This window comes from Dromaius novaehollandiae, chromosome 2 (assembly GCF_036370855.1).
Source record: "Dromaius novaehollandiae isolate bDroNov1 chromosome 2, bDroNov1.hap1, whole genome shotgun sequence".
NCBI lineage: Eukaryota > Metazoa > Chordata > Aves > Casuariiformes > Dromaiidae > Dromaius > Dromaius novaehollandiae.
The window spans coordinates 24,428,496-24,451,436 of NC_088099.1; the positions used below are offsets into that span (position 1 = coordinate 24,428,496).

The 22,941-nt window shown below is 36.1% G+C and overlaps 1 protein-coding gene across 2 annotated transcripts in view; it reads left to right on the forward strand.

The window, feature by feature from the left end:
• Positions 1 to 22,941, forward strand: part of RUNDC3B (RUN domain containing 3B) — a 55,127-nt gene that overhangs the window by 6,642 nt on the left and 25,544 nt on the right. The window contains exons 3-7 of one of the 2 annotated variants that reach the window (XM_026098735.2): positions 8,640 to 8,773; positions 11,884 to 11,969; positions 16,948 to 17,034; positions 19,991 to 20,071; positions 21,423 to 21,591. In XM_026098735.2, coding sequence (XP_025954520.1) covers positions 8,640 to 8,773; positions 11,884 to 11,969; positions 16,948 to 17,034; positions 19,991 to 20,071; positions 21,423 to 21,591 — 557 coding nt within the window. Of the gene's footprint in view, positions 1 to 8,639; positions 8,774 to 11,883; positions 11,970 to 16,944; positions 17,035 to 19,990; positions 20,072 to 21,422; positions 21,592 to 22,941 lie in introns of both variants that reach the window. The other variant, XM_026098734.2, reaches the window with a different exon arrangement.

A 22,941-nucleotide genomic window follows, 5' to 3' on the forward strand; every position in this document is an offset into this window, starting at 1 on the left:
TATGTTACTGGTGATGTTTTTGCCATGAGAATTTACTCTTACGGCATTAGCGTATGGCTGTGGAAACCCCTTGATGTGAAAGAAAGCGTTGGCTTTCTTGGAAAGCATTTCCATAACAGTTCCAGTTTGTCCCTTTGCTGTTGCGTTCATGGTTGTTGTCTGGGCTACTGTGGAAAAGAAATCGAGGAGAGAGTTTTTGTCAGACACATTTCCTATGTTCTTGTTGGAATCGTTCTAGGCTAGTAGTTAAGCCAGTGGATGTTGCCATGGTGCTGAGCTCCCTCTGCTTTTCTGCTTTATGGTAAAGCTCTATTCTAATCTGGGTCTGCAAGACAGCCATAGTGTTTTTTTACATTAGCAGAAGATATAGATAGCATATCTCTGGCGTTGCTCTCCTTTCTTCCCTCCCTTCCCTGCTTTTGGTGCATTCTTTTCCAGGGGCTTTGTGTTTAGGTTCTTTCATTCCCCTGCCCCCCATGGCTAAGCTGGTTTTTGCTGTTGGAATGTAATGGATCTGGATTAAATTACTTTTAAGAAAGGTCAGTTGATTCTCCTCTTGTATCAGAGTCAGATGTTGTTCTAATTCAAGAAAATGTCTGTTGGATTTTCCGATTGTCCTAGAGGAAGCTGCTTTGCTGAAAGAACAGCAAGTGCCTTAGCAGTAGCAGTCACTAGCAAAGGACTTTGGAAGCGTCTCCTTGTTCCTCTCTTCTGTATACAGTTTCTGAAGTTATTTGGGGGTTATGAAGGACATCACAGTCATCTAACTATAGATATGTAATGTGACAATCCACTCCTTTTCATACTTTCGCTTTTCAATATTCATAACTAAGCTTTATGAAGGATATTGTGTGTAGGCTGACATTTGAGTAGCACAATTACTACCTGCTGTCATGCTGTCACAGAAAGAAAAAAATTTACACAGTGGGGTAGGAACATAGTGTTTGTCACATTGTGACAAAGATTATTGGAGTGATTATGGGTACTTAGCAACTTGACACTGCTGAGAAGTTGTTCTGTTCCCCCCTCCCTCTCCAGCTTTAGTGATGTTTGAGCAAAAAACATTAGGAACTATGTTTATTTTTTTTGCCCCACCTTCTTTTGTTTCACAGCCAATTATTCAGGACAGGAGGTAGAGGATGCCAACTTTGACCTTCACCTTCCTTTTGGTTATGAAAGGATTTTGTACCATATGTTTTTCCTCAATTTTTCCCTTTTATCTTTAGATATTTAAACAAACTGCGCTATTTATCTTGGGCCAAGATTTTTATTTTTAATATTTTTTTCATGTAGTCCAGGAAGTGAAGTTAATCGTTTTAGGAGACAAGTGCTCCTTAATATTAGTACAGATACCACAGTGGAAGTCTAGCAAATGTGTTAGAGACAAATAGAATTTGCGAATGAAAATTATTTCAAATAAATTGTTGTTTCAGTCGCTCCTTGTAATTACCAGTATGATTTTCTAACTTTACAGAGTTAAATAAAAATACTGAAAAAGGCAGTAACTTTTGCATTGTATTGCAAATGGGGAATTTTTGGTAATAAGCTAGATTGCTGTGAGTGATTATTTTATTCTTTAAGAACTTGAAAGAGAAATTGAGACAATAAATGTCCTGTGACCATTCAGATTTTAGGAGGATATGTATTATGCAACACAGGGCTTGAAAGAAATTGCATCTTATTGATGGAAATAACTAATACACTTTGAATGCATACTTTTTGTGTGGGTGGGAGTGTGCTAAAAGCAGACTAGTGATTGCAATGTGTGATGTAAAATATTTCAGTGCAGGCAGAACGTACGTGATATTTTTGTCTGTGATAGCAACTTTGATACAATGGAGCCATTTATGCTATCACAATCCTGTGGCAGTAAAGTGTTATACAGATTGTTCAGGTTTGAGAGTTTGAGTATATAGACCTTTACTTTCTTAAGGCCATGGTGAATAACAATTCTTAAAATCTCTAACTTCCATTAGAAGTACAGGGAGAGAGGAAGGAGGATTTAAATATGGGATTCAATTTGCATTGTAAAGGATTCAGTTTATTTCTAGTAGAAAACTTTTCAGACAATTATCTCATTTGATATTTAAGATGGTTTCTTTGAGGAAGGAGCTAAACAGTCTTGATGGAATGTAGCAGCTGTTGCTGCTTACTGGTTTTGTGCTCAGGTAGGGTCTAGACAAAACACAAAAAGGGAAGAATAGTCATTTTACGGGGAAAAAGTTGGTTAACTGCTGGGATTAGAATTTTGTGCTTTTTCCTGAAACGGTTACAATTAAGAATTCTGAAATAATAGTGCCCCAAGCCTCATCCTCTTGGCTGTTCTGTTAAAAATGCCGGCTTTAGCAATATGATTTTTAGTAGGTAGCTGATCTGATGTAGCCCACTCCAAGTAGCGCAAGTGTCATGAAACAAAATCCTCGTGGGTTTTTTTGTTCTTTTAAGAATCACTGAAGAATATAGGTTGGAAAGCACTTCTGAAAAGTCGCCTAATCTAACCTATTATCAAAGGAAGGCTGTTTCAGATTCCTCGGGGCCTTTTCCAGTTGTGTGTTGAAAATCTGTACGATTTTTCTTAAGCTTCAGTGCTATTTGCTACAGAGCATTTTTTTCAGTTCTCGCTTTGTGTTTAGCTAAACATTTTATATTTCAGGCAAGCTAGTCTTACTGGTACCTTTCACTGTAAAAATCATTTTGGCCTCTTTCACACTGACTTCACGCTCCCATCCTTTCCTTGGTATTGGCATTGGTCCTCACCTGATCCTGCAGTGAGCCAGACAGGAAGTCAAAGAGGCAGAAAACTAATGGCTTTTCACGCAGGCACACTCTTTCCTCAACCCAACTGCTCTTTTCTCAAGAACATCTTAGATGTGGGTGTCTGTTTAGTAATAAAATAAGGTTGATGTAAATATGTCAGTTCACACGACAGAGATCTCTGTGTGCTGCTTGAATGCAGGTATCTGTTCAGAAGACTGCATATATATAGCACCCAAATAGCTCTGTAAAAGATAACATGGTATGCGCTGGCTGAAAAGTTGGTCACGTCTCTACTACCTTACAGTTAGGCATATGCTCATGACAAAAATGTCAGTCAGGAGTAGGCCACAGTCTGGCTCACAGCCTGTTTTTAGGAGAATTTAGGTAAGTTCTATTAGTTGTTTTGCAAGGATTGCAAGCCCTTGCCTGCCAGTGTAGAAAGTGGAGAGATACTTATCCCTGTACTGTGTAATGTATGTGCAGTAAACTCAGCACTGCCTGGAAGTGCTGGCTTTTTCTGTGAACACAGAACAGATGAAATATCCTGAGGAAGATATTTCATGGCAAGGGCATGTGGCCTTTCCTGCCCTTAAAATAAGCTATTTGGCATGCCTGCTGACAAGACCTGACACTGCTGGACTAGACAATTGAGGATTTTGAAGAGGCAGAAGAAAAGGAGCAAGGGAAAGAAGAAAACTGACTAATTACTCATTTATTTCTGCTCAGGAATAAAAGTTTGCATGGCTTTATAATGGAGGGCAAAATAGTTGGGTTTTTTTGTCTGGATAGAAAGAAAACCTGTTTGAAGGTCTCTGGACCAAATAGGAGCTATAGCCCTGAATGAGGATTTTACAAATTTCTACAAAAGTCTGCATGTTTAAGAATCTTTAAAGCAAGGTAGTTTTAGGAGAATCATTTTTTTCCCAGGTAGTTGTTTGGAATTTGTTCTTGTCTTAACATTTGTGTACTGTTTTGATTAAGCCATATCTTGTAGCTGTCTTGGCATCTCCTTGTTTTGGCTGCTGGCCACAGATTTTTCAGGTATGCTACCCATAAGAGTGTGTGTGTTTGTTTGTTTGTTTTAATCCAATCATCTGAGTAAATATAGTTGGTGCAGATGTGGTAGGAGCATCAAAAAATTGTTCAGCAACAGTATTTGGGATTTGATCACAGTCGTATCTTAGCTGATTCAAAATCTGAAGCCACTTAAGTGGTGCATATATTGTCTTTACTGCATCATAATGTTGTATGATTTTCCACCTGGAAATTTAATTACATGCCTCAGTCTATCACTTTAGGTTAGTTTTAATTAACTAGCAATGGATGACATTAATAGCTATTGTAGGTTTTTATGGCCATCACCTCAAACGTATTTTTGAAAACTATTGTCATGTGTATGTATTTGTTGACTTTGTTTTTTATTGTAATATCTTCTACAGGAAAACGTGTTTATATCCAAACTGATAACTAGTATGCATGCTTCGAAATAATTTTGGTATATAGATTAAACTCTGTGACCAGTAATATCATATAGTGCACCTTGCTTATGATTTTTGTAATTTTTGCATGTCATGCTTACTGTGAGTGTACTTGTCATTTGTACACTTAATTGCATTTACCACCATAATGACATAAGAGTATGCTATACTGTGCTATTTTGATGCTTAAATAACTGTGTGCCTTTTTTCCTGTAAGTACATTTAAAAAGTACTGTAAGTATGTCAAAAGCTTCTGCTAGAGTTGTCTGTGCAAGCTGCTCATCTCTGTCCATCTTTCATGTATGTTATTCCTAATTTGCTAGTGACTGAGACATTTGTCTTTTTTTTCCTTTTCTTTTTCCTTTTACAAAACATACTGTGAGTAGGAAGTCACTGAGTAAGTAAGTGAACTTACTGTGAGTACTAGTGTGAGTAGTACTGTGGTCAGTGCTGCTTGAGTAGGAAGATAAATGTAATAATTCTTCTCTCCCCTTTCTCCAAAGTGCTCTAGTTTTATGGGTCATCAGTAATCCAGTGGCAGAAATAGTAATGGCCATACTAGTGATGTCACTGGTAAATAAAATTCTGTTCAGTCCTTGCACTATTGTCTTCATAGTAAGATGAATTATTAAATTTAATAATTTACTTTTGAAATGGTATCTGCACTGCACATCTTATCTCTGGCTGTACATTTTCATTTTCATTTTATTTATTTATTTATTTAAGAAAAATGCACATTGTTGCCTCTTATTTCATGGAACCTCTTTCTTCTTAAGAAATGACTACTAATAACATTTACGTTAATGAAAAACCCCTGAGTCTAGTAATGTTTTAAAAGCATAAACAATGGTTACAGAGAAAAAAGGATATGCATTATATCTGCAGAAGAGAAACTGCATTTGTAGGTACAGGTCATAGGAGAAGGGTTTTTTTTTAAGTGAATAAGATGCAGCTTGTAATGCTGCTCAGCCTGAGGCAAGTCGGCTGGATAAAAGAGTTGAAGTGATGGAGATGTAGTGGGGATAAAAAAGGGAGGACAAGAAAGTAAGAGCTGAAGGCACTACTGTCATGAAAAAGGCCAGGTCCAAGTATATACTTGCTGTGGCCCTTTTTATTTTTCTTTTTTTCTTTTTTTTTTTTTTTTTTGCTGTCATAGTGTTGTGTCAAAGTACCATTCTAAGCTGAATAGCTTTTGTTACTAGATTCAATATTTCTAGAGCTGTATTGACCCTATTACTGGTTTTGGCTGAAAAGAAATAGTAGGGCTCTTGTGTAATTTGTGGTTAGGCTCATTCTCCTTTCTCCTCTGTGGGGAAAAAATCTTAAACTAATTTATAACTGTCTTGGAAGACTGGGTTTATGAGCTATTGTCTCATTTTATTATTATTTTTTAATGACTCATTCTGCAGGCCCCAAATAAAGAGTAAGTACCATAGAAATTCCTCAAAGAAATATCATCCTATTATATTATTAACAAATTATATTAAAACTTATTTTTTGCAGAATGGACTATATTTGCTGTGCACAAAATTTTGGTACTGAAAACTTTGGAAGAAACCTGCCTGTTCCTTACAGCAGCCTAGCAGTTACTGCTTTGCAGCTACAGAACTTTGTTTTCTAGATAGGAAATTGGCCTGTGAATGAGTAGGAATCAAATTGTTTCAATGTCTTATTTGAGCAGAGTTTCTTGGGCGTGAAAAAAGATCTGAAAAATAGTGTTGCAGATGTCTATATCTAGTTGTCAGACTGGAACAGAAATAGGCTGATAAGAATAGGTGCATAACAGTATTGAAAAATGTAGTGAAATATTGTTTCTATTTACTTTTTGATTTTATGCAACAAAGTTGCATTCATTTGAACAGTATTTGATATTAAACTTACTATTTACCTAACATTTTTGATGGACTGACAAAAACAATAATGCCATTTCTGTTGGAATAGCTGTAAGCTTCTGTATCTTCTGATGATATATAAACTTGATTGCAAAGATCACATACTCTTTGTTGCTTGGATCTTCCAGGAAACTCCCTCTTTCCTTCAGATCATTGACAGCACAAGTTGTATACTAAAAGATAAGTTTTAAGTTAATCGTGACCCCTTAAAATCTAGCTATAATTTTAGCTTTTTCATTCCTTGTGACGTCCTATGGCTGTGTACATTAAATGGAGGGCTAAGCAGATTTTCAAACACTGAAAGTGCTTCAAATTGTAGGAAATATACAGCTTAATATCTTATCTAATAGTTTTTAAAATACACTCTCCTCTATTCTCTGACAGTCTTTCCCACGATCTTTCTCTATGTAGAATAGTTAAGGAAGGTTTTGCTTCAGCTGGTGTTAGCTACTGGAGTGTGGGCAAGATTTAAAGCAATAAGGAGAAAATAGTGGAGTGTGGACGTCCTTGGTTCATGACAGGAGCCTGCTGTGAGTTTCAAGTGAAGACGATTCATGCTGAAGTCTGAAAGGCACCGTACCCTTGCAGAGAGCTGCTGCAAGATTAAAACCTACTGTTGTATCACAGCATATTGTAATTATGGCCAGCTTGCTTCATTGATCAGTGTAAGCCAAATAAGTTCTGTGTACTGGTATGTATTTCTGTTATAAAGGTACTTTTAAGTTACACATGTGCTTTTCAGATGTTCATCGGTTAAAGGAATTGCTTTGCCACATATTACTGGCTTCAGAAAACTACAGAGTGAAGCTGCCTGTTAAGCTTTTGTGCAGAAAATACTCTATCTTTAAGATAGAGTTTGATAAAGCCACAAAAGTTTTTGTATGATATGCTTGCCTTTATTAGTTTGGAATGGAACTGGTGACACAAAGTCATCTTCACACTTACGCTCTATTTAATTTTCCAGGTATAATCCAGGGTAGAAATGTTTCTGATACAATTAAGAATATGAAAAATATCAGTAGCTTTTTGGTATTGTTAAACTGCTGTTGAATTCTTGTTGCTGTCCACGATGCTTCATATTTCAACAAAAATAGTGATTTGTAAGAGCAGTTACATTATGGTAAAAGGCTTCTATTTTTTGATCCTCAAAGCTGAGAAAGTGTCTACAGTAACTCTGGAGCTCTTGTTTCTTTGGGTTATTAAATAATACGTATTAATTTCTTCGTGGTTTTTGTACAAGTCTTTCCTCAAACTTTGAATTTGCTGAATAAATTCACGTGGGAGAGTAAACAGATGGGCCAGAAAGTGAAGTAGCAGGTACCCTGAGGGAAGTGAGGGGGATGATAACCTTGAATTTTTTAGGTCCATAGAGGCAGATCTTCAGCTGTGACACTACACTGGCTATGCTTGGAGCTAAGGCACGTCGCACTAGATGGAGATATCCTTGGCATTGTATTTTAGTATTTTATTTTCAGTATGTATGATTTTCAGTATCAGTCTAATATATTTTTCCTAAAAATCTGAGCTTTCTAATGGCAAAAGAATAAAAGTCTTTCTGATAAATTAGTACAACTTCAGAAGCAAAAGTCAAGACTTAAATAACTTAAAAATAAGATCTCATTTTACAGGGAAAAGAGCTTTTGCGTGTACATTATAATGGCAATAACCAGAGGGCAAAGTTCCTCTTTTTAAAGTTTTGGGTGGTGCAGGTATGCTGGTCAGCCTGAGAAGTGCTGCTGACCTGCTGCCTCTGTGCTGAAACCGACTTTGTGGGAGCAGTTGCAAGCACTAGGTACTTTTGCCTTTAGTAAGGAAAACTGCGATACGTTCCAAGCTGGAAAAAAATCCAAGGTTTTTCACTAAAACTCCAGAAAAGACGTTGATTTACTCAATGTAATTTGGTCAACTTCCCAAGAAGCATCCTGTGTTTAAATAAAGTAAATTCTGGTAAAGTAAACTCTGCCAGAGTCATTAGATCATGCGTCAGTGTCTCCTTCAGTGAGAGGTCATTTTGTAAGGTTCCAAATCTGCTCTTAAAATAACGATGACACTACCACAGCAAAGACTGGCCTTCAAAGAAATTATAAAGGAATAAAATTATCTATACTTACCTGTATTGATGGGATACATGGTACTACCTAAAACAAATAATGGAAATGCTTCTTGCATCATAGTTTTGAGTCACAACAGTGTGTACTGTATTGTAACTTAAAAATCCTGTGAAGAACTATTAGTATAGCATATTAACAAGAAAAAAAAATACACATATTTACACAAAAGCCCCAAACTTCTGTCTTCATACTGTTTGCAAATCAAGGTGGGCTGTGCAATGCAAGCCACTTTTCATGCCTGCACAGCCAGTTTTCAGTAGGAATTTGTAGGCCTGCTATTGAGAGCCCTGTCTGTGTAGACAACACAAAGGAAACATGGGGCAGCATTTTATTTATGCTTATTTCTAATAAGCAGGGAGGGGGTTTCATGAATCTTCACGTATCTTGTATTTTGATTTAAGGTCAGATCACCTGGTTCGGCTATGAAAGCCCTCGTAGTTTCTGGGACTACATTCGAGTAGCTTGTCGAAAAGTCTCTCACAATTGCATCTGCAGTATTGAGAACATGGAGAATGTCAGTTCTTCTAGAGCTAAGGTAGGGAAGAAAAAGGTCAAATTGATTTTTGCAATACTCTTTCTTCTGCGTAAAATGTAGCTGACATTTCTGTTCCCAGAAGAAAAACATATTTCTAAGCTTACCCCACAAAATTTTTCATAAGTTTGAAATAATTATTTTCTGATCTGTACCTTTTTTTAAAAAAAAAAACAAAAATCTCTGAATATGTTTACTTTCCAATGTATGTTGTTCAGTAGAATAAACCTCAAATTCTCTATTCATTGGGTATGTTGTGTTATAGAATGATTGCCTTCACATTTTCTAACTCATAATTTTTTGAAAATGCATCATAGTGAAGGAAATTAAGTTAATGTGGGAAAGCCTATCAAATAGTAGTTTAAAATTGTAGAAGTGTGATTTATTTTTAACTTAAGGATCAATTTACTTCTATATAATTTATTTACTAATGGAAAAGAAGGGATTAGTACTTGAGGGTTTTTTTTTCTGTGATTGTTTGTGCAGGAAACCTTTGGATTTTAATATATTTGCTAATAAAGATCCAGCATTTTAAAGGATCTGTATATAAATGACATCACAATTTATGATTGCAACTGTTAATGAAAGTAACAATTCAATACCTTTATACACATACCACCTGAACAAGGATCAACTTTAAACTGACCTATCATTAAATTGTAATAGTATGAAACACTATAGGCTATATCTTAAATACTGTTTGATGTTGGGCAGAGATGACCATTTTTTGTCCTAGATTGGACTCATCCCTTTAAATAACTTCTATTTCCGTCTCTCTGTGTAAAGCAGCCTTGCTTGACAGTTGAGAATCTTCTGACTTGAAAGTACAGGTAGAGGATGTACAAATTAATGTTGTGAATTTTTATTTCTAAATGAAGTGGAAGAAGTTCTTTGAACAGCTGCCCAAACTCCGTTTCGTGACTCTTTTAAAATCCGCTGGTTCCAGATTTTGATTATACTCTTATTCACAGCTGATGTCATCGCTGAGGGAGAAATAGCTTGCTATACACAGAAACTTTGCAGCACCTTTTGCTAGAAGTAGTATGTAATTTTTTTGAGGGGCATGACTGTTATTAATCTGTGTTAAATTAGCAGTATCAGCATAACCACAATTTTGTTCAATAAAAGATGGTGCTTAGATTAAGCAAGACCTCCAATCTACTAGTGCTTTGAGCAGCCATTCTGATGATCCATAGTATTGTGAGACAGCTTATTTGCCACATCAGCTGTTGCTCTTTCCTTATTTTATATAGAACCAGTTTTAAGTTTAATATATAAATGTATCTGTAGCCATAGTGTGTGTGAAGACTTCGAGAGTTCAAGTAGAGAGCTCCATGGCAAAAAGCGATTGACCGTTTTTTCCTATTCAGGATATTATGTGCTATTCCTAGCACTCTATTTACTGGAGTATTGGGCTGATGATTTAAGTCATACAGTTCTTCTTCCTGGTTGTGTTGAGAGCTAGAAATTCAGATAATTTGGAGCACTTACTCTTCAAATACTCTCTGGAGAGATTCACGTCTGAGAATCTGATGAATGTATTGCTTACCTTTAAAATAAATCTCATATATTTCTGAGTTCTCAGATTTTCACAGATATGAGCATTTAACTTCAGTAAATAATAAGATGTAAAACTATTTTCTAAAGTATTCTTATAAAGAAATTCAGATTTCCTTTTCCTCTGTGGAAAATTCCATATCAAATAATAAACAAATATGCTAATTTTTGCAATGAGTATGGAGAGCAGTGTTCAATTTTTTTAGAAGCGTGTGTGGGCATATTTGGGCTGTCCATACCTGAAAGGACTGAAGGCATGTTTACATAGATACAAGTGGCATGCATCAATTCTGCCTGTGGTCCTAATGTATGTCTGCTTCAGTCTGGAAACTGCTAGTACAGTCCTGCCAATGCTAGTATTTCATGGGAACTATGTAGGCTTTAGGCTTCAGCTAAGCAGAAGCTTTAGGGCTTGACTGTTTCACTTACGTTCCAAACAACTGCAATGTAAAAGCAGCTATCTACATAAACATGCTTTTCATTTCAGTGCAGTTTATGTAGAAGCTTTTGCTGTGTCATTGGTACTTATCAAAGTGGGCAAAATATGAGAATTTTTTGGTTTTTAGCATATGCTTATCTTATTATAAATTTAATTTGATCTAGGTCTATAGAAATATGACTACAATCTAATACAGGTGCTTTTGGTGGAATATTTATATTGATATTCAGCTAGATGTCAATAAGCACCAAAAATATTAAATAGAAAGATGACTTGTTGCTTCTGTAACTGTATGTATGTTTATACAAGTTACAAGAGATGTTACTGGCATTTTGGAACTAACAGTTATGACTATGGCAGACATTTGAAATGTCTTATACTTTTAAACTATAATCTTGTGCACTAGACCTGTCAGGTATATGCATAGTGCAAGCATGCATTCTTAAAGGTTATTTTTAAAGTTATTACTGTTATCTGTAGGACTTGTTCGAATAAAATTTTGGCTTTGGACTAAAAACTTTAAGCCTCTCGGATTTGATTTCATTTCTGTATATGATGCATACCTTCTATCATGATATCCCTGCTGAGAAAAATTGAGGGCTGTGGTTTTATTATGCACCTTAGTCAAAATACATTGAGTTATAAATAGTCTTTTGAGTATATTTTTGTTATTGATCTCACAAATATTTGAATGGATGCAGTAAAATGATTTTTACTTAAATCACCTTTAGGTGGGTTACTGCTGCTTTTACAGTGGAAGTGATTTGACACTTCCAATACTATTGTCTTTGAAATTAAAAGTTTTCTGCCCCGGTCTGCTAGCACTTGTGCACTTGAGACTCTTAAAAGGCTGGAGAGTATAATTAAAACAAAAACATGGTTTTTTGTTTCTCCAAATTTTGAAATATAATTTAACAATAAAATGTATTTTTAAGAAAACCATATTCTATTTTTATTACTTCTGTAATGACCGTACATCTTAGCAACAATTTCTGCTTAGCAGGATAATTGGTTTGTCTCATCCAGATAAATCAATTTTATTCATTGTCAGATGTAAAGTTAAGAGTGTCACATTCTATAAGATTTTTAAATTTTTGATATCTGTTTTTTCTTTCAGGGTCGAGCCTGGATCAGAGTAGCACTTATGGAAAAACATTTGTCTGAGTACATTTCCACAGCTCTGAGAGACTTCAAAACAACCAGGTCTCTAAGACTTGTATTTGTGCAAGATTTTAGCAAATGTTGCTTGAGTGGAGGGTTTAGGTTTGGGAGTGAATATTTCACTTGATTTGCACAAGACTAGTATAACTAGTAGAAGAGATGTAAACTAGTAAAAGATATCTGGAGTTAATACTAATTTATCAGATGTTAACACAGGTAAAATTGGAAATTGTGTATCCTGTTGTGATTAAAAAAAAACAATGTGGAAATTTTTCTGGAATTCTTGAAAGGTCAAAAGCGAACATAATCTTTCTAAAGAAGGAACTAATTTTGAAAATGTAACCTGATATGGATAGAAGATACAATATTCCTTTCAAAATTAGGTATGGTTGTTAAAAAGCCCTAGAGACTCAGTAAAAAATATTTTTTAGAGTTATAGGAACTTTTCCTGAAGCAGAAAGGAAGAGAATTCCAGGAAACCTGGGACATACGGAACAAAATTTGTGATCAGGCATGGCTAGGATTCTTGATATAATCTGTAAAATGTGTAACATATTTTTGTTGTACCCTCTGAAGTTTGAAGCTGTTATGGGCATGAGTATTCATTGTGATAGAAAATATCCCTGCAGGTTTGGAGTGGTTCTAGAGAGCATATTTATTTATTATATGATGCTTTATCATAGAACAAAGGCATCTTGTAGATCTGTGATGAAGTCATCTAAATAAGAGTGAGGCTGCACCTGTAACATGTTGTGGTACCTTGTATTGAACTGTAAAAGATTTCATGTCCTGAGTGGAATATTTACAAAATAAGAATTTTCTCTGTAATGACTTCTGTTCATTTAGGGTATTATTTCTATTTGTAACACTATTTGCCCACAGATCTCAATGTATTTTGCCAGTATTAAGATGACTTTGAAACACAATTAGGTAAACTTTCCATTTTATTTAAGTTTCCAGGCCTGTCTTTTTTATTTTATCCAGATTTGCTTGCACTTACAGTAAACAAGAAGCTCGTAAAGCAAAGAAGCTATTTCTGGTAAAGATTTATTCAAGTTGCTTCAAACTGAAGAGTTACTTGGGTTTTTGAGGGGGAGATGAGGAGGAAGAGGAGGGTCACAAGCAATTTAGTTAAGTAGTACATTCTTTGTCCCTGTCTGGTAGTTCAGTTTGTTTGCTAGTGCATAACAGTGGTATTATTTTATTAGCAGTTTCAAATTCACTTATTTGAGCATGCTAATGTTTCAGATATTTGAATGTTCTTTCAGTGGTACAGCTTTAGAGAGCAAACTTTCTTGTATTCCAAACATAATAGGTACAATGTTTACTTTGTTTTAAAGTAATATCTAAAATACATCTAATAAAATTAATAGTTACAATTGCAGATCTTGGTAGTGTGGATTTCAAATCCACTAGCAACAATGGACACACGCTTTTTCCATGTGGGGTTTCAGATTGCTAATAAGTGACATGATTTTTCGTGATGCTTTGCTTTATCGTTTTAAATTATATATTGTGCTATATGTATATTTAATAATTTTATATATATATAAAAACTATACATACATATTACAAATGTATGTATATGTATAATATATATGATTCATTTATCATGCTGTTAGCACCTTTTAAACCTGGCTTTTTTGCTTAAGTGCCTGATCTTAAGCCCAGTCTTTTAATGAAGCAGTACAATTATTAATGCTGGATCTGCATATTACCAGAACACTTAGTGGGGGTTGGATTAAGGATAGACACACAATTATTTTTCTGTCAAATTGGCCAGCGCAAACTTTAATGTGTTAATGAAGACTGGCCTTTGTTTTGTGAGATGCTAGCTGCATAGCATTGAGAGAATATCTGTGAGTTTTCCAAGGGAGCTATTGTTTTGTCTGCATTGCTGTAGGTCATTTTAGAAACATGACCACTGGCAGACCAGCACTTGCATTTCACCATTTTAAATATGCCATACCTTTTTTTGTGTGATCGCTTCCCAGCTGCCATTTACAAGCTATAGTGAACATCAGTGCAGATTGGTACCTGGCAGTGATTTTATAACTCTCAGTGAAAAGATAGGTAATCTGCCTGTACAGGGAGCATGGTTTCCAGTTCACAAATCAGACTGTAAAGTCCATCTCACCTAGTATTCGCTCTCTGAGAGTGGCCAGTTTAGCCTCCTGGTACCCTTTTTGAAGTCAAGGGGTAGAAAGCCGAGTCAATACTTCGTAGTTCCAGTGCCAGGGCTCTTTAATCTCTGACTTCCCAGAGCAGGCCCCGAGGAAGTTTCCTAGATCTCTTGTTTCTGTTGAGAATGTCCAAGGGCTTGGACATCTTGTTTCTATGCAGCAAATGTCTGCATGGAAAGCGTGGAAGCATGCGTGGAGGCATGTCTGGTATGAAACTGCAAAAGCAGGACTTCTGACAGTGTGCATTATAACGGAGTCCAAACAGTCTTTGGAGTTGTGCCCCAAAATGTGCTTGTTCTGGATGTTTGCCCTGCAGCCAACTCAACCTCTCACTAGGCCACCTCAGTGCTTTTCAGTAGTTTTATGGGGTTCTTTGTACAGATGGGGCTTTTGGTAGGACAGCGTTGCTGCCATTGTTTGGCTGAAGGATAGGTTGTTGCCAGTAAGATGACAACTGCTTGAAATAATACATTGTTAGAATGTATAGGTGGACTTTGCATCTCAGTTTCTGTAAGTGACCTCTCGTTGGCTTTGGTGCTGAGCAGCCCTCTGTTTCCCTCTTTTCAGCTGTAATGCACAGGCCTGCTGTCGTGATCTCTGCTTCTGCTGCTAAGACTCCTTGAACAGGAAATGAAAATTGTTTGCTGCTTTGCTAAACAGACCAAATGCCTTTCTTACCCTTGTTTACAAAATCTTATCACAAGGCTGTGCATAGCAATGGTGGATCCTATTTGCCTGCCTTGTGCATGGAGCATTTCTACCTGGAAGTAGATTCTTTGATGGCTGGCAGGAGAAAATTGGAATAAATGGGAAAGGATATGGACGTGATAGGGACAATATAGACTAAAAAATGATTGCTTTATTGGTGGCCATTCTGAAGCAGTCTTCACATTGGGTGCTTAGACCAAAACAACTGTGCTATGATTCTGTTACTTCATACAGTGCTGGGGGGCCTACAGATATATGAACAAGCTTGTCTTCAAGCTTCTGACTTGTGCTAGCCCTGTAGAGAAATTTGTATATATGAGGATATGTGAAGAGTATGCCACCTTGATGACTTAAGGTAAATCTTAGTTTTGTAATTCTTCACACATTGACCATACCTCAAATCTCAGCTAATAACAGTTTGTCAATTAGCTGCTCAGCTTTAATGTACTGCATGTGATCCTAAGCTTGTGTTTCTTTTCTCAGAACTGCTATCATGTGGTTCTGGCTCAACAAATGTGATAAAGAAAGGAACCCTGAATGAAGAAACAAAAGCTTAAAAAAAAAAAATCCTGAGAGTGGAAAAGAGACCATGCAGCGAGCTTCCTTACGTGAGGTTTTGGGAACCTGTTCAGTTTCTAGATTTTCATTATCTTCTTGGGACACTTGTTATCCAAGAAAGTGCCAGCTTCTCTGAATCCACTCACCTTCATTCTCATTTTTTCTCAAAACAAGCAAACTGCACTCAAAAAAGGAGAGCTCTGGATTTCTCACAGATAATCCTTCTGTATTATATGATTGTCCTGACTTAAGCAGTGATCGGGCTCCTGTAGTAGGGAGAATAAACTCTTCAGGCCCATGAATCCTCCGTTGTTTTTTGACATCCTGTAGTTTTGTGTCAAAGCATAAATTTACTTTTCTTGAAGTCTGTTAATTGATGCATTTTAGTGGCAGTGGTGTGGTACACTGCAATTCTTGTGATTCTTATGTGAACTCTGAGCTAATCCAATACTTCTGTATAGGTCTAGCAGCAATGTCTGAATCTAGCTACTGTCCAAATGACACAGTTAGAAAAGAGGGCTAAGATATCCACGTCAATCATCTCTGAATGATAAGCACAGTAAAAGCGCAAGAAGGAACTTAAGAAAAGGCCTGTAGACAGAGGGAATTCTAGTCTCCATTGAATATGTGATACACAGACACACATACAAAGTTATTCCTCTTTCTTCCAGAGGTTATTCCTTTCATTCTGAACAAGTTTGATCTGTATAGGGAATTTGTATCAGTTCAGCACTTACGTTATGGTGTCCTAAACCTTTTTTTTATTTAACTTTGATTATAATTGCACTTAATGTTGTTCCTATCAATAGTTCCATTAGAGTCAGTTAAATGGAAAAAGAAAATGGAGGTATTGATCATTAAGTTCCTAGGTAAGTATTTTGAGGTCAGCGTGTTAAGTTTTAAAACTTTGACCAATGGGTGTTTTACAATAAAAAAAATGTGTTAAAAGACACTCCTTTAATTTAATTTAATTTAAAATCTTGAAATAACTAGAGGCAAGGAAATGCTAGCATTTGGGGCTTTTTTCAGCATGCAGTATTCTTAGAGCAAGTACACTATTTGGAAAATAGCTAATTCGTGATAAGACTGATTTGTGAAAAATACTTTGAAAAAAATAAGCAGCTAGCAAACATCAGAAGCGAATGTTGAATCTTAAAAGAGCCTTCAAGTAAAATTGAGAGAGAACAATTTTTTTATTATCATTGTATAATTATTCTTTGAATGTACACAATGCAAATTCTTCCTTTCAGCAGTAAATATGAGATATCTTCATCATTTTCTTTGCATTTTGTCCATCCTATTTTACTATTTCTTAGGGCTAATATTAAAAATTCTTGTTGCTTTTGTCTGAATGTTTATTCCATGTTCTGTGGTGTGCAGTTTGTTTGTTTTATTTGAAATGAAATATGAATTCCCTCAGGGTTCCCATAGGCTGTTTGTATTTGAATTGGATTTCTCAGTTTTGTGTTAACTATGAAAAACTGTATTACTTAGGACAAAATGGTGTTAACTGAGCTAAGTTTTTTTCTTTCTTTCTTTCTTTCTTTCTTTCTTTTTTTTCCGCGAAGGAGGTTTTACGAAGATGGAGCAATTGTTCTTGGTGAAGAAGCAAATATGCTTGCTGGTATGCTGTTGGGACTCAATGCAATTGATTTCAGGTATTGAATTTGAATACTTCATAACAAAATGCTCAAGGGAAATACTTGTAAACAGACGCATTATGGAAAACGTTACTAGCTTCCCTTGATAGTCTGAGAGACAAAACTGATGTATCTTGGGGAGGGGGAGTGACTGATCTTGATTAGCTCTTGGAAGTTGCACCATAGTTTACACAGCTGAATGATTACATTGTTTTCAGGACTTTGATACATGGGAGAAAGACTGTTAAAAGTTTTATCACAGAAGATATATCAAACCTATTTAGTGAAACTTAAGACATCTGAATCTTTTAAGATTATTTTAAAGTTTTAAGGAAAACTGTGATTGAGTACGTGGTCATGCACTGGTACTCAGTGCCAGCATTGTAATTTCATATGTAGAAGGTGTAAGTATCTTTAACATTAGCAGTCTTAGATTTGTAAAAGCATAACCTACAAATGTGTTTAATATGTGTTATAAGTAACTGCAATTGCAAAGTATCAGATTAAATTCATTCGCCTTTGAAATCTCTAGCCAGACTTCTGTGTGTTTTACTGTACAATTAATGCTGTTATTTAAGGTGATGAAGGTGCAGACATATCTGAGATAACAGTAATAAGAAAATCTGGGTTATGAGTCTGAAAAGCAAGCTATAAAGACTAGAGTGCGGATGAACAGATCTATGCTGCCTGGTGCCCAGCCATGTTAATATGCTTGGTTGGGCCCACTTAGCCTCATACAGAGTCACTGTGGAAGTGGTTTTACTGTACAGCGTGGGCCAGAGGAGAGTGATTGTGCTTTTCTTTACTCTCCTGACAGTACACTGTTAATGTGTACACTGCAGCAGCAGCAATGAAGCTTGTGGCAAACCAGTTTAGGAGATAAACTAGCAGAAAACAGGAAGTTCTCAACAGATGCACTAGTGATTGACTCTATTGCCAAAATGCCTGTAGACATTTAGTCCAGGTTATGTACCCTTTCACCAGTTTTGGGACTTGTTGGACCCTTCCGTGAGCCAGTTTAACTTATTAAAGAGTAAAAAACATACCCAGCAAGAAGACTGGATAGCTTTTTGTCATTTGCTGCTTTGGTTCACAAAAGCATCTTATTAGTGGCAGGGATGGTGGACCATAAGGCTGGGAGCAGGAAAGGAAAAAAGGGTTGAGTAATGTCTTCCTTTCCTGGTGGCAGTGAGCCTTTAGTTCAGCTGCCTGGGGAACTGCAGCTGGATGCTAAAGGAAAAAAATAATTCAGGTCTAGCTGCTGAGCTATCTCTATGTGCAAGTAACACTGTAAGGGGTGGGAGAGGGAACATCTGGTTGGGGAGGGGATGGGAGGTAAAAAAGCAGGTTAGCTTCTTTTGACAGCATTTAGCTACTAGATTGGCTTAACTGCATCCTCAGCGTATGTCCTGGGGGAACAGAAGTGTGCTGCAGAGTGATGAGAGCTGGCCTTGTGTGCAGCAAATTCAAATCTTGCCAGATTTTGTTAGTTGAAGCTTTACACTGTGTGAAATTGAACTGCTTGTGTATTAGCACTATACCTGGAAGGGAGTATAATTATACATGAAGAAGCCTAGCAAGACTTGGTCTACAATCTGGAAATCCTCCCATATACACCAATTGACTGTGTTAGTCTCCTCTTAGCCTCGGTAATACATACTTTTGTATTAGAGCTTAGTTATATGAGTGGTTCTAATCCTCCTGTTGTGCTTGTTCTTCCCTTATCCTATGATTTCTATTATGAGGATATTTATAGGCATCTCTTAATAGTATTCAGAGTAAATAACTGGTCCTCCTTGGAGATGTTTAAGTTTTTGTCAGTGAAATTTTGTCAGGAAATTTCTTGGCAAAATAGGAGCATAGTCCTACAGGAGCATTTTAATTGTGCCACATATAATTTATTGTATTGTGGTTTGAATGGTGGAGAAGATGTAGTCTTTCATTGCATTCTATATTTGAGATACTGTCTTCAGTTCTAACAGTGTTTTCAAAGTGTTGATTGGCTTATCTATGTGGAACTGTAAATATGACTTATAGGGAAAACCTCCTGCCCCCCAAGCTGGGAATAAATTGTTTATTTTTTTTCCTTCACAGTAATGTTGAATATTTATCTACTTAAAATAATTGTGTATTTTTTCTTGAAAATATCTTTCAGCTGTTCTTCTCAGATACCACTTAAGTGACTGCATTGTCAAAAATGGCACTTCTCAGTTAAGTTAGTGAAGCTCTGTCTTATCAGAATCTGTTTTTTGATGATAGAGAAGAGTGAGAAATTTGAGCCATGTGGAAGCATAATTAACTTTGTCACTTCTGTGATAATTACACATGATTAATCTTCTATATACAGTACAAAAAGAACACAGTCTAGATGACAGCTGTATAAAGCTACAGCCATTTAAGAGCGTTCTGTAAATGTTAGTTCCTAAAATATTTATCATCTTCCTGCAGCCCAACACCAGAAAGTGTCTGAAAAGAGAAAGAGTCTGAAATACTTTTGAGAACTGATCTTTGACTTAAAACTGGGAGAATGGTTACATAAGCACTCTGCAAACACTTTATTCTAAGTGATTTTAGTAGTCCCTAAGATTCCCAACTCATCCACAGCTCTACTCTTTCCCTGTTTTCTCTTGCTTGAGCTAACTTTCCTTTCTTCTGTTATTCTCTTGCAATCCATCTGTGTTTTCAGAGTAAAAGCAAATATTTAAAAATCAGGGTTTATACCAATTGCCCTGATTTATTCCCTGATTATGTGGGATTTCTGTTTGTTGGGATTTTTTTCATTATCTTATAATGTGAGCAGTGACTTTCGTGAAATATTAAACAATCTAGCTCAGCTGGGTAGAGTTTCACTGTTAAATACTGAAGTCCTTTCTTAATTTTTGTTAAAAATTGAATTTCATATTGGTAAGATTCAACTATCATCGTTGTTTCATTTTCTTGATAAAATCTTACTATTGTTTCTCTGTTTTACCAGTTTTTGTCTGAAAGGTGAAGGATTGGATGGCAACTTTCCGGCTGTCATAGATTATACACCCTATCTGAAATTCACCCAAAGGTACCTTTTATCTTTAAACTGTTTCTTTTATTTCAATTGCAAGATTTTGCTTTATACTGAGCCTCTAACTGTTCATTTGACATCCAAAACAATATTACCCATTTCTAAATACAAATCAATACGCTTAGCTACCTTTTGCTGTTTCACGCTAGTGGAATTATCGCATGACTCATCAAAGTGTAAACTTAATGCTAACTTTGGTTAGAATCTGCAGTTCAGCAGCAAATAAATTTTTGCTTTCCTCAGAAGATCTCCTTTCTCTTGGGCCTTTTCTTTATAGCCATAGCCTTAAAAGTAGTTATTTTGTGAATAAATAAGTAATTTTGTGTCTGCCCTGGTACATGGTAAGGTATGACAGGTGAGCAGAATGAGCAGTTAGCCCATAATAGATAATCATGAGCAATTCTGTATGTAATGTGACCTTTCAGCTCCATTTTACTTGTGTGATTGGCCACATGATTAGTAATAAAAAGAATGATCGTTATCTAATCAGTTAGCAGTTTAGTTTCTCCAAAAAACATTTAAGTTTTGGAAGTTAATGGGATGTGTTCTCTTGCTAGGCTTGCCAGGTTGGGGAAAGCATTTGGGTGTTAGTAGTAGTCTTGAAGATGTACGGCAGAACATGAAACATCATAATTACTCTCTGGAGATGCCAGTAGTTAGCTTACATGTTAATGACAAATTGCATGGTTCAGTAAAGTGGAATTGCATCACTTCAGAACTTTTTATGTCATGTTAGTAATGGAATTTGCAGAAGAAGGAAGTGGAGCCCCAAATTGCAGTGAAAATTCGTCTCTCCATTGCACTGTGATATAGAACACGAGCTTCAGTGGACCATCATCTCAGCCAGAAAAGAACAGAATCACTGGCTTGTTCTTTAAAATGAATTGGATTTCTTAGGCCTAAATTGCTGAGCTGCTCTTTGACCTTGTAAATGAGGGCTAATGTGTATATTCACATGTTGAGTGCATGGAAAAAATACACTTCCAAAATATACATCAGCAATAGAAAAATTCTATGTTTCCTTTATAATGAATTATTTGATAAAATGTTAACATTCTATTATAAATACTTCTAGGACGATCATGGGGTGGCAGGCATCTGACTACTTAAAAAATAGTGAATGCTGTTAATATAGTGGAAATTTTCCACTATATTGTTCAGGTGACTATACAATTAAAAGCTTGAAATTTAAGTTGTATTCGGTGGTTTATCCTAACCAGCATTCCAGTTCTTACTGTTTTACGGAGCTTTTGGTATCTTTAGGAATAGTAGTGTTTTAATTTCAAGGGGAATTTTACATCTTTTAATTATACAGTTTTTCATTTGGCTTATAAATGTGATCCTTCAGTTCTGACAGCATCAGCAGTGATGAAGAAGAGCTAAGAACGCTGGGCAGCAGTGGCAGTGAAGGCAGTACGCCAGAGAACATTGGTCCTCCTTTCATCATGGATGAAAACAGTTGGTACAACAAATGCAAAAGGGTAGAACAGAAGTATCGGCTTGCGTTGGAACAGAAGGTAAAAGATCAGTTTTGTGTGGCAGTGATAGAGCCAAAGTATACTTTGTGCTTTGGATATAACTGTGACTGACTGAGAAATTAGCATTTTGTGGGTGAAATATAATAAATACAGGGTTTTTTATGTTCTTTTTAATTTAGAGATGATAGATTTGCTAGACACTTAACCAAATCGTGATGTATCCATTTAAGTAAAGGTTGAAAAATAATATTATTTGGCTTCATTTAAAGTGTCTTATATTTCACAGTCTTCAGAGCATCTTGAGTAATAATTGCATTAAGTGTCTCTGCTGACTGATTTGAAGGAAAAAAGTTTGGGGAGAGGGAAGAGAATAATAATCATGCAGCTGTCAGATTTCATAGTCTCATGTAGAAGCTCTCACTCCTCTTTCCCATCTCAAGGTTACAGGCCGTTTATCTCTGAAGCTATTAGGTTGTTAGTTTGAAGTGAACTTGACTGTCTACAGGGATTTCTTCTTCCTTAGAGGCTCCCTGTAGAAGTTTGATGTAGGTAACTCCCAGTGGAAGGCTTTTATGATGTTACTGATGTCAAAATTTAACGCTTAGTCCTACATTAGACAAAAATGATCAGCAGAGAAATCTGCCTAGGAAACAAAAGCAAAACTTTCTTCTTAGTTTAGTACTGAGATCGGTTTTTAAAAAGGCCTGTAGTTTAGGATTTCTACTTCAAGCTGGCATGGGGAAGGAAAGAGTGTGTTTACATTTGATTTTAATAGCTTAGGTGGCATTTTGAATATTATCATGGAAACCAAAGGTAGTTTCTACCCCTCCCCCCCAAAAATGCAAGTTAAAGCTCAAGGGAAATTGTAGTGTATGTCCAATCTTTTTAATACTTCAGTAGTTTTAAATATGAAATGCTCTTTAATATTTCATAATAGTGCTATATTACAACAATTTGATTTTGGTGAAACTTTCAACACAGTAAAAAATGAAAGGCTGGAATTACATAAGGGTGTTTAGAGATGTAATTGTTTCTGTCAGTTTCGGGAATCAGAATCACAGATTTATGTCTGCCTTTCTAGCTTCTTCCCTACTGGAAAAAAAGAAAAGAGAGGGGCAGATGGAATCTAGAATGGGCCTTCTGACAGTCAGGTCTGAGAACATTAACTGTGATAAACCCTGATCAAAATCAGAAAATATTTATGGGTTACATGTATACTAGTAAACTTAATCAGTGTTAGGGCCCAGGTCCTGGTACCAACTCAGTCACATATATGTTTAAATTATACAAGTGATTCTTGGCACAGTTTTGGTCTGGGCCAGCTAGCTCTCACCCAGATCATTTCAGGTCACAGTTTGTGAATTAGTGTTGCCCAGGGATCATTCTTGA